The sequence below is a fragment of the Pipistrellus hanaki genome, assembly GCF_964339955.1.
Source record: "Pipistrellus hanaki genome assembly, chromosome: 4".
Classification (NCBI taxonomy): Eukaryota; Metazoa; Chordata; class Mammalia; order Chiroptera; family Vespertilionidae; genus Pipistrellus; species Pipistrellus hanaki.
The window spans coordinates 93556077-93573208 of record NC_140506.1 but is presented as its reverse complement, the minus strand read 5'-3'; the positions used below and the strand labels follow the sequence as shown (position 1 = coordinate 93573208).

The 17132-nt window shown below is 41.5% G+C and overlaps 1 protein-coding gene and 1 long non-coding RNA gene across 5 annotated transcripts in view; one reads left to right on the top strand and one right to left on the bottom strand.

Annotated features, from left to right (window-relative positions):
- LUC7L (LUC7 like) overlaps positions 1–17132 on the bottom strand; it is a 30207-nt gene that overhangs the window by 595 nt on the left and 12480 nt on the right. For 2 of the 4 annotated variants that reach the window (XM_084880511.1, XM_084880513.1), the window contains 6 exons: positions 9897–10007; positions 8332–8475; positions 3810–3986; positions 2934–3022; positions 1517–1552; positions 404–608 (listed from right to left, as the gene is read on the bottom strand). In XM_084880511.1, the coding sequence (XP_084736637.1) occupies positions 437–608; positions 1517–1552; positions 2934–3022; positions 3810–3986; positions 8332–8475; positions 9897–10007 (729 nt within the window). In that variant the 3' untranslated portion in view covers positions 404–436. The remainder of the gene's footprint in view (positions 1–403; positions 609–1516; positions 1553–2933; positions 3023–3809; positions 3987–8331; positions 8476–9896; positions 10008–17132) is intronic. The other 2 variants (XM_084880510.1, XM_084880512.1) reach the window with 1 other exon arrangement.
- Positions 10409–16828, top strand: LOC311620833. The gene is made up of 2 exons (XR_014794747.1): positions 10409–14424; positions 14664–16828. It is a non-coding gene; the product is annotated as an uncharacterized lncRNA (long non-coding RNA).

Sequence of the window (17132 nt, the reverse complement as noted above, 5' to 3'; positions counted from 1 at the left end):
TCACATGCAGAATATGACCCATTATGTAAAAAAAAAGAAAAAAGACGAAATGCAAGCATACCAAAATAGTAAGTGTGTGTTTTTTACTTTAGAAAAGCCGCAACGGAGATGAGCAGGGCACAAGCCTCAGGGGCTCTATGCATCAAAGTGAGTGTGAGCTGGCAGCCTGAGTGTGTCAGACACCTCGTGAAGCTGTGCTCCTGTGTGACCACCCACAGCCTCTCCACTGTCCCAGCCCTGAGTCCCTCCGCTGCTCTCAGCTCAGGATCCCCAGGGCTCTGGGTTCCATTTGCCACTCCTTAAGGCCCCACACTCAGCCCCACAGATGCCCACCAGCCTCCTGAGCCACAGGCACGGCTGACAGCCCCCAGCAGCCCCTGGGAACACAAAGAGAAAGGCTCACTCCTGGTCGCAGCTACTGAAGAAGTCAGAGTAGTTACTTGTATTTCGCACTCCGGTCCCTGGAATTCCGGCGGTGGCCCCGGCTGTGGCTCCGGGAACGGCTGCGGTGACGCCGGTGTCTGTCTCGGGACCGGGACCGGGACGGCTTTCGCCGTTCTCGGGAGAGAGATCTTGACCGCCTCCGACGCCGGTCCCGGGAACGCGACCTGCAGGAGACAAGCGGCTCTGGAGGCTGTGGTGGCTCCACCCGAACCGCCGCCTCTCCCTGCACATGAGCTTGGTGCTTTCCTGGTACCTCCCCTTCCCTCCTAAAACTTACAGTGTGGGCTCACAACAGTCCCATCAGTTACTCTCTGGTCAGAAAGAATATGACCAGACCCATCCCACCAAAGCCTCTTGCTGGGACACTCCTGGCCGCCCGAGGACCTCCGCAGTGCTCTCTAAGCCTCCCTCTCCCTGACATCACTGACTGGATCTTTCTGCTGGACAAACCCCAATCAACCCAACGACAGATGGGGCTCAAGTCTGACCTGTGCCCATGCTCCCCCACAAGCCAGCCTACCCACCAGATAATAATGTGAAGTTATAAAGGTTAAGTATTAAGAAAAATGCATGTGTGCTCAGGCCAGGTAGCTCAGTTGTCCTCCCGATGTGCCAAGGTTGTGGGTTCAATCCTCAGTCAGGGCACAAACAAGAATCAACCAATGAATGCATAAATTAAGTGGAACAACAAATTGATGTGTTGTGTTTTTTTTTCCCTTTCTCTCTCCCCCCACCTTCCTCTCTAAAATAAAGAAGAAAAATGCATGTGGAAAAGATCATGTGACTGAGAACACTTAAATGGATGTTAGTTTGTTTTTAATCCTCACCTGAAGAGTTTTTCATTGATTTTTAGAGAAATGGAAGGGAGGGGGAGAGAAAGAGAAACACCAATGTGATAGAAACACATCCATTGGTTGCCTCCCCCACACAACCCTACTAGGACCCAGGATCAAACCAGCAACTGAGGTACATGCCCTTGACCAGAGTAGAACTCAGGACCCTTCAGTCCACATGCCAACGCTCTATCAACTGAGCAAAACTAGCTAGGGATTAATTGGATCTGGAAACCTACCTCCTTCGATCTCCGGTTCTTGATCCAGACCTAAAACTAAAGGCAGAAAAAAAAAATGAACAATTTCCCCTAAACAGCCCCATCCCACACATCTAAGGGGAGCAGTCCCAATTCTACAAGGTGACTTCCCACAGAAACCTGTTATCTTCTGCAGTGTTTCCCAAACTTCTGACATATGTGTACCCCTTCTATAATTTTCGTAACGCTGAGTACCCCTCGTACTCATGAGAACGTAGAATTAGGCACAGCTAAGCACGGTGCAGTGCATATCCCCACCAAACTCCGGTGCAATGTGTACCCCCACCAAACTCTTCCCGTACCCCTGGGGGTACCCGTACCACACTTTGGGAAACACTGTTCTAGAGGTTCCCTTGTTCTCAGGCACACCAACTGTCAATGCTTACAGAATGAGGTGCACCTCCAACCCCCAGCTCCTAGCTGCTTTTGGCAAAGTACAGGACTGGCACCCTGAATTCAACAATTGACTCTGCGAAGTCTTTAGAGTGGACGCTAGCTCACCTAACAGACATAGGGCTGGGTGGAAGTGAAAGTAACCATGACACCAAAGTTAAAGCAGAACCTCAAGTTCCAAACACAGGCTCATTGCCAGAGGAAGGTCAGATGAGGTCCTTGGGGAATAGTATACAATCAACAATCCAGAAAATAGTAATGAGATCTCATTTTACAGTGTCCACAGCAAAAGCTTACATGATTGCCACCAACATGGGCTGAGGAGGAAGTGACAGAACATGCTCTTATACTGTGTGGTTTAAGATGAATTAATAAAGCTGCTTGGAAAGCAATTTCTGTAACACCTACCAATATTTTATTAAATTCTTTTATGCCAGGAATTCTAAGGAATTTTATAAAACGCTCAAAACATATACAATTCTCAAAACATCACTATTCTCGCTGCTACTGCCCCTACAACCTGCACTTATTCACAAGGCAGCTGGTCCCAATGTCCTCCACTGGCCCCATTTCACTCAAGCCAATGCCAGAGGCTAAATAGCCCCAAGGGCCCTCTCCCACAGCTAGGTATAGCAGTGTGACACCTTTTTCTGCCTGTCCTGTTTGCCGAGTGCTACATCCACAGGAATCCGGATGTAGCAGGTTCCTCTCCCTCTTCTACTCTTTACCCTGGGGAGGGGGAGGGGAAGGGTGGAGAGTGGTGTCTACATTTTTCCAGATAAGAATTAGGTCCCAGAGCTCTCGTGCAGCCGAAGATAGCCCAGTCCAGTGCTGCACTGCTGTGCACACACAGGTCTTTCAAGGCCAGTCAAGACCTCGCTCAACTGGACATGCTGTGAGTTTACTTTCTTTTAACTGCCTTTTAGGTACGTAGCAACCTCAAATGTTATCAGCAACACTGCAATGGAAGTAGGGGTTTCCTTACTATGTGCTACCTCGGGCTCACCTCCTGCTCAGCCGCTCCTCACGCTCCCTCTCTTCTCTCCTCCTCAAGCGATCCTGGTTTCTCTTCTCCTGTTTCTCAGCCACAGTTTTCTACATAAATGGAAAATTGGAAAATAAGAGAAGAGAAAGTTACATAGAGTATAAATATTGTTTAATAAAGCACATTTATATGACCTAAATATTGGTAATTTAAAAATCTAAGAGAAAGTCTTAAACAAGAACATGGTCAATTTAAAAACTTCTTAAACAATGAAAAACTCATTTTAAAATGCTTTATCATATTTAAAATTTTTAAAACATATTTTAATTGATTTCAGAGAGGAAAAGAGAGGGAGAGAGAGAAACATCAATGGTGAGAGACATTATCGATCAGCAGGCCTCCTACTGGGGATCGAGCCCACAACCCAGGCATGTGCCCTGACCATTAATCAAACTAGGTTCTCCTGGTTTATAGGTTGACACTCACCCACTGAGTCATACTGGCTGGACTATCATTACATTTTATAAATTCAGTGACATACTGCATATCCTTCTTTTTTTAAATCCTCACCTAAGGAGTGAGGCTGTTTTTCCATTAATTTTTAGAGTGGCCCTGGGCAGGACACAAGAGCTCCACAACACTCCAGCCACTCTGGGCCTCTGGCAGTGTGGGAAGGCGGGAAGGGGGAAAGGCAGCTCCAGGCGGAGCAAAGGCAGTGCCAGCAGCCAGGGGGAGGAAGGCCCATTTTTGCACAAATCTTCGCGCATTGGGCCTCTAGTTGCACTATAAAATTCAAGGCACATTCTTAGGATAAGAACAAAAGTTTTCTTGAAGGATATAAATGTGAAGATCACAAGACTTCTCAGGTTTCTCCAGAAACACAACACATTAACATACCCTCAACTGATCAAGCTTCTCTCGGATCTGAATGAACCCCAAGTGCAATTTGCCCCCAAAGTGGTCTGCAAGTCGACGGTCATTGTCATGGAGACCAAGGTAGGCTGAGCAGACTTCACAGACACGCAACTTCTGCTGCTGAAAACTGGATGCAGGCATGGAATTTCTGTATTCTTCCTGGAAAAAGAGAATGGAGTTGTGAAAATGCCACCAAATAGTCAACCACTAAAATGAAAATATTTAAAGGGACTATAGAAGTGAGTCATAAATAAATAAGAATTTGATCCTTTCAAAGCTTCAGATATTTTTTTAACCAATTTAACCTCATCATATATAAGAAATAAACAAACAGCCCTAGCCAGTTCAGTTGGTTAGAGGTCATCCCAATAGGCCAAGGTTGCAGGTTCAATCCCCGGTCAGGGCACATATAAAAACCAACCAATAAATGCATAAATAAATGGAACAACAGATCAATTTTCTCTCTCTAAAAATCAATTAAAAAAAATTTTTTTTGAAAGAACCAACAGTCATGATTTTAAAACAAGGAAAATTCAAAACATCCAGACCAGCAGGATGCTGCCTATTCTCAGAAAGAGTAGTGAAGGCAGGTCTCTAGGCACTGTAGGGAGTGAAGACCAGAGAAGCAAGACAGGAGAATCTTTAGCAGGGTCCTTCAAAAAATAAACCAAATAAACAAGAAAAAAAACTCGAGCACCATCCACAGAATTTGTGTCCCAAGGTCTAGGAAACTATATCCCAATGTATCACCAAAAGTTAAAACAAATATATTAGACACTCTCTTCAAAGAAGAAAGTGTGCACAACAAAACAGAACAAAACCAATTTCCTCCTGCAGCCACTACAGTCTGAGTCCAATCACAAGAAGTAACTCACTCAGGCTCAAAATATATAAGACACGAAAGAAAATGAAACATGACATGGAAATTGCTGCCTGTGCCTAAGTTAAAATGCCCCTTCAAAATCCAGGTTTAAGATATGCATTACAATAGTCACTTATCCTTAAAGGAACGCTTGCTTGTAAGTAATCTATTAATCTGCACATTAAAAACATTTCCTAGAAAAGACAAATTAAAATGAGATACCACATCACTCTCACTAAACTGACAAATATACAAAAACCAGGCACTCTCATACATTACTGCCAGGAGGAGCCTGAGTTGGTACACTAATGTGCAGTGCACGTTAGTGATCTATCTAATGGAGGAGGGTCATACACATGCTATTACCAGAAACTCTCCTTCCTAATCTATGTCCTAGAACACTCTCACATGCACTAGTGGACAGGATCAAGAACACTCACTGTATAGCTGCTTGTAAAGATAAGAAATCCTCAAAACCTACAAAACGGCCAATGGACAGTCGTCCTATCCTATCCTACATAATAACCAATATATGTATCCTATCCTATATAATAAAAGGCTAATATGCAAATTGACTGAACATCGGAACAACTGGTCACTATGACGTGCACTGACCACCAGGAGGCAAGTGCAAAGCACAGGAGCTGCCCCCTGGTAGTCAGTATGCTCCCATAAGGGAGCTCCGCTCACTGGCAGTGATGGGGGTCAGACATCCCCAAAGGGCCCCCGGACTGCACAGGCCGGGCTGAGGGACCCTCCTGAATGCACATATTTCGTGCACAGGACCTCTAGTATGTTCATAAAATGGAATCCTACAGCAGTAAGCTAAAAGAACAGATCTGTAGGCAGCAACATGGAGAGATCTCACAAACAATGCTGAGTAAAAGATGCAAGTGAATAAAAAATATACATATCGTGAATAGGATTTATGTAAGACTTTAAAAATTTAATATGTTTTTATTATCTTCAGAGAGGAAGGGAGGAGAGGGAGATGGAAACATAAATGAAGTTCTGTATCCTGACTGTTATTAATGTCAGTGTCTTTTCTGTGATGTTGTGCTAGTTTTTTACATCGGGGGATATGGGTAAAGGGTAACAGGACCTCTGTATTCTCTCCTGCACACCCCACACTGGGAATTGAGCCTGCAACCCAAGCACTGTGCACTGACCTGGAATCAGCCATGACCTCCTGGTTCACAAGTCCACAGTCAACCACTAAGCCACACCAGTGGGACATGTAGGACTTTTTTAATGCACAAAGTACATCCCCCTCACACACATGCATAGTGTTTATGGGTATACTGTACATGTGTAATAAAGTATAAAGACAGAATTGAAGATTATGTCACATGTACAATAATGCCGGCCTCTGAAAAGGGAGGAAAAGTGGGACTAGAGAGGAAGGAAAACAGAGAACTTGAATTTCCATTATAATGTACTACACATTTTTAAGTAAAAACAAAAACAAAAAAATCTTAAGCAAAAATTATAAATATGTTGGTTATTCAAATACAGGCATTCTTCGGGTTCCGTAGGACTCAACTTACGTCGTTTCATGGTTACATCACCATCTCCCATTCACAGTATTTATTTTAAAAAGTTCCATCATTTCAACGTATGTACATATGTGCTTTATGTTTATTATTATTTATTTACCACAAGTTCAGGAATTGTTCTTTTAATTTTTTTTTTACTGTTTCACTTCATTACTGCTGTGTATGTGCTCCATGTGAGTGACGTAGGTGCTTATGTAGGTGGGTTCCGACTTATGGCAAAAATCCATAGGAACCTGTCTCCCACGTAGCCCAAGGACTGCCTGTATTTATGATATTGTTTCCCCTTCTGTAGTTTTGTAACTTTGAATGCTATTCTGCAATATCTCTCAAAATAAATTCTAATTATGCTAACTGAAAAGCCAATTCTGCCCTGGCCAGTGTAACTCAGTTGGAAGGTCGCCAGTTTGATTCCAGGTCAGAGCACATGCTCAGGTTGTGGGTTCAATCACTGGTTGATGTCTCTCTCCCTCCCTCTCTCTAAAATCAATTTCAAAAAAAAAATGAGAGCCGAAACCGGTTTGGCTCAATGGATAGAGCGTCAGCATGCAGACTGAAAGGTCCCAGGTTCGATTCCGGTCAAGGGCATGTACCTTGGTTGCGGGCAATCCCCAGTAGGGGGTGTGCAAGAGGCAGCTGATCGATGATTCTCTCTCATCGATGTTTCTAACTCTCTATCCCTCTCTCTTTTTCTCTGTAAAAAAATCAATAAATTAAAAAAAAAAAAAAAAAAAGCATGAGAAAAGAAAGCTGATCCCAAGGTTACATACTTTATAATTCAATTTATATAACTTTCTTGAAATGACCAAATAAAGACATGGAGGACAGATTGGTGGTTGCCAGAGATTAGAGAAGTAGGTGTGGCTATAAAGGGCAACAGAATGGGGATCTGTGGTAATGGATGTTATATATATATATATATACACTTAAATATATTTTATTAATTTCAGAGAGGAAGGGAGAGGGAGAGAAACACCAATGATGAGAGAGAATCTATAATCAGCTGCTTCCTGCTCTCCTCCCCGCAACACACACTGGGGATGGAGCCCATAGGACCAGGAATCGAACCAGGACCTCCTAGTTCATAGGTCAACCCTCAACTATTGAGCCACGTCGGCCACACTGGATGTTCTGTACCTTGTTATTATCAGTATCCTTTCTGTGATATTGTGCTAGTTTTATAACATTGGGGGAAACAGGTAAAGGGTACGCAGGATCTCTATACTCTCTTAGTAGCCTGCTACTAAGAACAGAAAGGATCCCACAGGTGCTACACCACCACAGAGACCAGCAGTCCCAAGCCTTCCCACAACCATCTGTCTTGCCTGATGGTTTTAAGTGGTGCTGCCTCTTGATGGTACTCACAGTGATGGGGCCTGAAACAGCAGCAGGAGCAAGGATGCTAGCAGTCCTGGGCATGAATAGCCATGTGTCCCATATCCTGCTCCCGTCTCAGCTGTCTAAGACATCCATATGGTGAACCACATCTACAATTACTTTAGCCCAGTGGTCGGCAAACTCATCAGTCAACAGAGCCAAATATCAACAGTACAATAACTGAAATTTCTTTTGAGAGCCAAATTTTTAAACTTAAACTTCTGCTAACGCCACTACTCCAAAATAGACTCACCCAGGCTGTGGTATTTTGTGGAAGAGCCACAGTTTGCCGACCACAGCAGTTTAGCCTATGTGTAAATCTTCGAGCCATCACAGGCTTTGGTGTCTGCTTGGCTCTTTGAAGCAGGAAGAGCTGGTAAGAGGCCACGAGGGCCTTTCCTGACGCCCTGGGCCTTTCTGGTACAGCTGAGCTGTCAGCAGCAACTCAGGGAGCCTGACATCTGTACTACATGTGAACACAAATTTCTCATGTAAGCAGGAAGAGCTCTAACCTAGTTCCTATAAAGGAAGGGATGCCAGGGGGCACAGTAAAGACAAGCCCAAGCATGCACTGGGATCCTGTCAATGTCTCACCTCATTTTTACTCCTTCCTAAGATTCAAAAAATAGAGGCATGGCTTAAATTTCAGTCCAGAGTCAACTCTCTGGCATTCCTCAGTTTCTCCTTTCTCTAAGACATTTTTCTCACCAACCTCAGCTTCTTTTTTCTTTGCACGGACTTTCTCCACTTCCATAAGAATTTTCTGGGATTCATCCACATTTCCTTCTGCTCCCAGCTGCTCAGCTTTAGCAAGAAGTTTTCCTATTTCTTCATTCAACTCATGTACTTTTTCTGCCTGAGGAGAGAGAGAAACAATCAAGCAAGAAGCATCCAAATAGCGAACGATTCTTAATACAAAGAAAATGAGTGTGTTTCTTGCTGAATTTCTCTGTTCCACTGAAAATAAACAGAACAGTTATAGATCCTTGGTGGCTCACATAAATTGTGACAATTACAACATCCTTATTGCCAACACTGAGACTCTGACCATAAACTAAACCTGTATACTATGTTTCAATTAAAAGCACCAACATCTCTGTCATTTCCAATATGGCTGCAAGGATCAATATTGGTCATTTTCTAGGCTGTGTCTTTTTATGTCTCCTTCACAGTTTGATATTTTGGGGTAAGAGTAATAAAATGTCTAGGTTTAAATATATGAAACTTATACTATAAGCAAGATGCCTAATTATTTTTATTTACTTTCAGAAATAAACAGCACTTTTGGTCTAGTTAGCAACTGCATATATTCTAAGAAATGCTTTTACAAAACGGAAGGAAAAAACAATGAGCAGTTTTAGTTCCACTGCACAGGGAGTACCGAAGAGTAATGCAGCTGACACCCACCCAGGCCGATTATATACAGATCTACCTTCATTCCGTGACATGGATGTACTACAGTTCAAACATTTCCCCACTTCCCATTTCCTGTGTATGTGGGATACTAAAAGCACACTTTAAAAAGTATGTATGAACCAGAGACGGGCAGACCTGCATCACCACCATTTGTCCACCAACCAGATCTGAAATAGCATGGCTGGCATGTACACATAAGGAACTATCTGGCATTGAAATTGGGACTCAAAAGAACTGTTGGCCCAGAAAGGAACTCACTACAGACTGATTCATTTGCCTCTCAGCATAACCATTATAGCTTGTTGCAGTTTAGGTTCTTACAAGGGTATTTCTTGGATCACATGATCTCAGACATCTAGAGGAAATGATGAACAACATAAACAGACCTAGAGAAAGAGAACTAGTGATCAGACTCTCAAACCTCAAAGGGAAAGTAAGGGAGGATGGGGGTAAGGGGAAGAGATCAACCAAAGGACTTGTGTGCATACATATGGGCCTAGCCAGTGGCCATGGACAACGGGGGTTGGGGGAGGGGGGGCATATCTAGGGAGGGGTTTTGGATGGGAATGGGGGAATAAGGACAATTATGTGAGACCATAATCAATAATAATAATAAAATATAGATAAATAAAAATTTTTAAAAAGTATGTATGGTGGGAGCAGGGATAGCAGCAGTAGCTCCTGGTAAGCTGAGAGCTCATTGACAGCCACTCTTCTTACTGGAAACACTCAAGGCAGATAGTGTCCACCCCAAAGATGCACTACCAGTGCAGATGGTGAGCTGTAAGTCCGTCAGCAGCCAGCCCAGTTCTTACCAGTGATCTGTACCAGTAAATCGAGGCGAAAACCTCGCAAGCATACCTTCGCAGAAACCTCTGCACTGATCTCCTCCTGTGTCTCCGCCAGCCGCTTCTTGGCAAGTTCAGTTCTCCGATCACACTCAGCGATAAAGGACTCCAAATGATCCATCGCCTGGCTCAGGAGAAGCAGAGAGCTGGGATCAATTACATGTATGATCTAAGAACCCATTTGTTCGACAGGAAAATACTCCTGGGCTGATTTCTTAAAGCCTGTAGGTTCAGTGGGAAGATTTGAAACTACACTCCAGCCAACACATCCATAGTCATATTAAATCAAGGGGCTTTGTTAAACCAAATAAGCATTCAGGAGCATAGTCTTCTCATCTGATTTATTGATTTCCAAATTTCGTAATAGGTACCCCATCCCTCAATAACATTTCCAAGAAAATACTAAGGAAATTACGACACTTGGCCATAATGAATAGTTTTCTGAGGGACAGAAAAGGCTGGATCGAGACTGGTGGTAAGAGCCCTCCTCTGGTGAGCTGTGGGAAATGCAGATGATGTACTCACTGGTCTTTGTGAGCCACGCAAATATTACCCCTCATGTTCTGAGGGTAGAGCTCCCCCTTCCACCTCAAAACAAAACAATAGAACAAATATTACTGAGAGCTGTGAATACGTTTAGTTATTGCCTACTGTCTAAAGTACCAGGAAAACTGGTATACTACTTACCCAGAGAGATAAAGGAAAAGAAACTCTAGAAATCTAAATCTTACTCTGGAGAGAGTTGATAGGGAACAATAAAATACTAATTAACGGGTTATCACATACTAGTATACTAAACAGTTAATTTGCCATACTAGTCAAAGGCCCAACATAGCTTTATATACATACAAATAGGAAATCACTTGTCCAACTTCCAGCTACCACCAGTAATAAGCAGCATCTCCTAAGTTATACCCAGGAGCCAATCTGCTAATGTCATTATCACCTTGGAAGCAAGGGAGGATAGCCATGGATAACAGGGTTAGACAGTATGATCTAGCATTAAAAAAAAAAAAAAAAAAAAGGGAAAAGAAATTTTGGGTGGTAACGATAACAAGACAGATAAAAGTTAGGCCAACAGACCAAGTGATGATAATCCATATCCCTCTCCCAAAGATGGCCAGGAGAGAGCAGGTGAGCTATTAAGGAAGTACTCCACAAGGCTCTGCTGACACTGGAATAACATTTCACTATGTTCAAATCAAGCAATCAGGAATGCAAATAATTGGCATTTGTTTGCCTGGATGCACTGAATTTCCTGGAAAAATATAGAGTAAGTAAGTTGTGCTGACAAATTTGAACTCACCAGGATCAAAGTTCCAATGAGCTGATACGTGTTTCATACCATCTGTGCTCACCTAGGACAACTGTGCCTAAGAAAATAGCCTGAGGCCTCAGTTCACCCTCACACAGGCACTGAGACTGTGCGGAGCCCCTCTGTCTACACAAATACAGCCATTTCACACCTGGGGCAGATCCAAGGGACCCACTCCTCAGGGGCCAATAGAAAACAGACATCTGACGACACTGCCAGTGTCTTTACCAATCAGAGAAACCACTTGTATCTCAAGCAGAATCTCAACTGGCAGGGTCAATAATCAGAATCAGATTTCTGATCAGTTATAAACTAAACAGTAAACTTCACAAAACAGAATAGGCAGACCACAGAGAGGTATTTTAACTGCCAGGTTTTCCTTTTTATTATTATTTTTTAAATTCTCACTTTAAAAAAAACCCCTCACCTGAAGATGTTTCTGACTGATTTTGGAGAGGGAGGTGGAAGAGGGGAGAGAGAAACATCAATGTGAGAAACATCATTTAGTTGCCTCCTGTACAGGCCTCCAAAAGAGATCGAACCCATAACCTAGATCTGTGCCCTGACCACCCGGCCAGGGCTAACTGCCAGGTTCTACTGCCCCTCCCTCTCCTCAGTGTGCTTCTCAATTTCAGAGTGGTTCCTAAACCAAAGAGCAGGTCTAAATGATTTTTTTAATGTTGCATTTCTTGAAATACTTGATTATTCTCCACATAATAGTAACTGCTATAATGGATTAAAAAATTCTATTACAGACATCTCAGCAGAAAATTGAAAGACTAATATTTAAATTAATCCACTTTCTTCTATACTAAAAAACTAAAAAGGCCATGAAAAATAGATCTAATTCTCAATACCAATGAAAATTTAAAAAAATATTTAAAAACTATTAAAAAAACTTTACTGAAATACATTTGAGGTTCTATAGTTCATCAAAGTGCAGTTTTAAATATTGATTTTATTGTACAAAAATTGCTCTTTTAAAAAGCCGTTTAAAATGAGGCACCCTTGCTAGATGCTGTGGCTCAACAGTTGAGACCCATGCCCAAGAGACTGCTGTTTGATTCTGAGTCAGGGTACAAGCCTGGATTGCAGGCTCATCCCCAGCACCAGGTGTACAAGCGGCAGCCAGTCGATGTTTCTCTCTCATCAATGTTTCTCTTTCCCCTCTCCTCTAAAATCAATTAAAATTTTTTTTTTAAAAAATAGAGGTACCACCGAAACCGGTTTGGCTCAGTGGATAGAGCTTCGGCCTGCAGATTGGAAGGTCCCAGGCTAGATTTGGGTCAAAGGCATGTACCTTGGTTGTGGGCACATCCCCAGTATGGATGTGCAAGAGGGAGCTGATCAATGATTTTCTCTCATCAATGTTTCTAACTCTCTATCCCTCTCTTTCTCTCTATAAAAAAATCAATAAAATATATTTTTTGAAAAATAGAAGTATCCTTTCCAGGGTCATTGTATTATGACCATTTATTGCGGTATCCTTTTATGTATTTCAGTAAATTATTTTTTTTTTAAAAGGTATTTGCGTCTAAAAATTAAGTCCTAATCACAACCTACCACTTACTACTAGAAAGTCATCCAACTTCTCATAACTGGAGAGTGAGGAGATGAAGCATGAACTACTTAGGGTGCTTGAGCACAGCGCGGCACTGGCACCAGGTCTCACTGCCGCTGCAGGAGGCTGTCCCTGCACACACAGGAATGCCTGTGACTGTGCTGATTCTGACTCTGCCTGGCCAGCAGCAGTGACACCAGCCAGCAATCCATGAGCCTGAGACAAAACAATGTTGTCAGAATGTTCACAGCAAACATGTGCCCCTGGACAGTGTTGCCTGTGCCACGCATGCCTCAAAATAGCTGTACAGGGACTCTTAAGATTGCCATTTCTCAGATGAAGAAGTTGAGGTATAGGTTTCAAACTACTAAGTGATAGTATCAGGATGCAAGGACCACTGTGGTTTAGCTCCCTAGACCTTAATCCTCACAACTCTGAGATAGTTATCACCAGCCCAGCTTCTAGATGAGTAGAAAAAGGTGAAATAACTTGCCTAAGGTGACACAGGAATTCTAATCCAAGAGATCTGACTTATAAAATAAAACTATTAAAAATGTATATATATGTATGTGTGTATATATACATACACAAATATACATACACACAAACACATATATATATGTTTGTGCAGTATATGCACAGTATTATTTATATATATATATAAATAACTATATATAAATAATACTGTGCATATATAAGACTGAAAAACTAAGTACAATCAGAACTGGTCACATTTGGTATATTAAGACAGTTTGGAAATTAGTTAACATGGTGTGTTGTTCTAGAAACCTGTCAAATAAAACATCACAGAAAAAGATAATTTAAAGAAAAGATCAACTGTATTTACACTAAATTAAAGAAAAATAAATTATTTACATTTTCAACATACGGATACTTGAGAAATGTACTGCTCTGTAACCTCTCCATAGGTTAAACTAACGAGTTAACATTGTTTATTTGCCAGTGTTCACGTTGAGAAACTTGAAATTCATTTACATATAGTACCTCACAGCAAGTATTACATGTCCTTTCCTAGAAAATTCCTGGACAAAACACTCAAGCAAGCAAGGTCTGCTCCTAACACGATCAGGCTGAGACTGCATTAGGCTGGAAGGAGCTAATGGTAGGCACCTTCTCCCACATAAGACACCTGAGTTTTGGGCGGCTCCTGAGTGGAAAGGTGCCAGAAGACCTATATCCTAAAACTGAGGATATAGGCAGGGCATACCTACACAAAGAAGTATCTTGATGACAACTCCATCAGGCCCACAAAGAAATACATTTTTACACCTTTTGGGTCTCTCACTGACAAAGTCCCAGAGTCTGACAACTCACTGTCAGTGAAGATGTGAAAACTGGAACTCTCACACACCATGGTGAAAGCATTCTCACCATGGCATTATCCATTTAAGAGTTTGGTATATACCTTTTTAAATTGTGTTAAACTATAAATTGGTAGTTACAAAATAATCACAGAAATGTAAAATCCAGCATAGGGAATATCGTCAATAGTACTGTAATAACTATGCACAATGCCAGGTGGGTATGTTAAATATTGGGGGGACCACTTTATAAAGTATATGATTATCTAATTGCTATGCTGTACACCTGACATTCAAAATAATATTGAATGCAAACTGTAATTGAAAAATAAAGTTTAAAAAAGTATATGAAAACATGCTGGGACCGGTTTGGCTCAATGGATAGAGCGTCGACTTGGGGACTGAAGGGTCCCGGGTTCGATTCCGGTCAAGGGCATGTACCTTGGTTGCGGGCATATCCCCGGTAGGGGGTGTGCAAGAGGCAGCTGATCGATGACTCTCTCATCGATGTTTCTAACTCTCTATCTCTCTCCCTTCCTCTCTGTATAAAATCAATAAAATATTTAAAAAAAAAAAAAAAAGTATATGAAAACACATTTTTATTCCAACTAAACAGGTTTTGCAAGTTTCCTTATCTTTTTCACATCAATGTACACATCCATGATCTACAGCTGTGTAGTATTTCACTACATTTTAACACAACTATGATAACTCCTCCAATAAATACAAAGTTTGGATTTTTCAATTTTATTCCTTCAAAATGATAGCAATAAACATCTTATATATCTTCTCATATATAGGCAAATACTCTTTTAGGACAATTTCTTACAAATTGCTTAGAAGTGATTCAAAGTCCGTATTTTAAATTTATTAAAAGGCTGACTAGTTCTTATTTTAAGAGAATTTTCCTTTAAACCATTGCATCATGAATTAATAAATCAACTATGAACTTCAGTTTTAAAGAGTTCTTTTCTAAAATAAAAAAGACATGGGTATCTTAATATCATCTAGATTGCAAAACTTCCATTTTGATCTGATGTCAACAACCTATTTTGAAAAAACACCCCTTGCATAGTAAAAATGATGTAGCCCAGCTGATGTTGCTCAGTGGTTGAGTTTCAACCCATGAACCAAGAGGTAGCTGGTTCAATTCCCAGTCAGGGCATATGCCCAGGTTGTGGGCTCAATCCTCAGTAGGGGGGTGTACATGAGGCAGCCAATCAATGTTTCTATTTCTCTAACCTTCTCCCTTCTTCTTTCTCTAAAATCAATGAAAACATTTTTTTTTTACTAAATAAATAAAAATTATTTAAAATATAATTCAAATCCTTCTTATATTGAACATATTTGATTAAAATTTTTTCAATATTAAAACAATAGAAATGTTATACGCTTTTTTTGTCAGCTTTCTAATATAGACCGGGTTTTAAAAAAGCTCCTAAATATCCTTGATTGATCTACTGAATGGGATCTGATTCCTCTCCTACTCAGTATCACCTGCTGCTGCTTCCATTCATTCTGGCAAAGAACATTAAACTTAGAACTTTCAGAGACTTTGGAGGTAAATCTTTGACCCACCTCACAGAAATATTACCAACAATGAAGAGATTCTGCCGAAACATTTGGTGAGCGACACAAATGTGTGAAGAACAATGAGAACAAATCACAGGTTAGTGATGGTTCACAACTTGTGAAAATGAAACATGAGTCTATCTCCCAATAGTGATGATCCCACTGCAGCTCTTCCAGAAGCCAACCTCACTATGGACACTTGGGAGCTCTTCATCCCAAGCCTGAGTCTCAAGACAGCCCATGGGCTACATGGAGGCTGGGAGCTAAGTGCCAACAAACAGGTTATCTTGAGGCAGCAGCAGGGTCTATCAAGGGTTGGTCTATGAACCACATCTGGTCAAAAAGCTAATGTATTGTGCTGATCAAAACTGTAATTTTGAAACATGCGCACCGCCCCCCCCCCCCCTCCCAAATCACAACTGGCCTCTATGAGAATTCACTCTGAATAAATGTTCTTTGAAAGCTACAAGTGACCTCAGTAGACAGATACTGGATGGCTAGTCATATGGAGAGGGGAAACTTCCATGTGGACAGTCTCAGAGCCTTCCAGAGTGCTGGAATCAGTAACAGCGAGTGTGTATTAGCCACCGAAAATCATTTTCATCAAATTAATTTAACAAATTTATATTTTGAGAAAAAAAACTTTATATTTCTTTCTAAGTTTATTCTGCAAAACTAAGGAAATAAAAGTTAATATAGCTTGACATTTTAAAGTCAGGTCACTTTTATTAAAATAACGCAGGCACATCCAAACACTACCAATATGTATAAATTTTAAACTTTTAACATAGGTCCAGCTGGCATGCCTCAGTGGTTGAGTGTGGACTTATGAACTGACCTATGAACCAGGAAGTCGAGGCAGCCAATCAATGATTCTCTCTCATTATTGATAGTTCTATCTCCTTCTCTCTTTCTCCCATCCTCTCTCTGAAATCAATTTAAAAATATATATTTTTAAAATAGTAAATGTTAGCCAAAACTGGTTTGGCTCAGTGGATAGAGCGTGGTCTGTGGACTGAGGGGTACCAGGTTCAATTCCGTCAAGGGCATGTACATTGGTTGTGGGCACATCCCGAGTAGGGTGTGTGCAAGTGGCAGCTGATCGATGTTTCTCTCTCATTGATGTTTCTAACTTTCTGTCCCCGTCTCTTCCTCTCTGTAAAAAAATCAAATATATATATATATATATATATATATATATATATATATATATATATATATATATATAAATTTCAGTCCTAGCCAGATTGGCACAGTGGATAGAGTATCAGCCTGGAGACCAAGAAGGGGTCCCATATTTTATTCTGGTCAAGGTCACATGCCTGGGCTGTGAGCTCATCCCCAGTGTGTGTGTGTGTGCGTGTGTGTGTGTTGGGGGAGAGGGGGCGTGGCGCGAGGCAGCCTATCAATGCTTCTCTGTCATCATTGGTTTTTCTCTCTGTGTCCCCTTCTTCCTTCCTCTCTGAAATCAATGAAAAT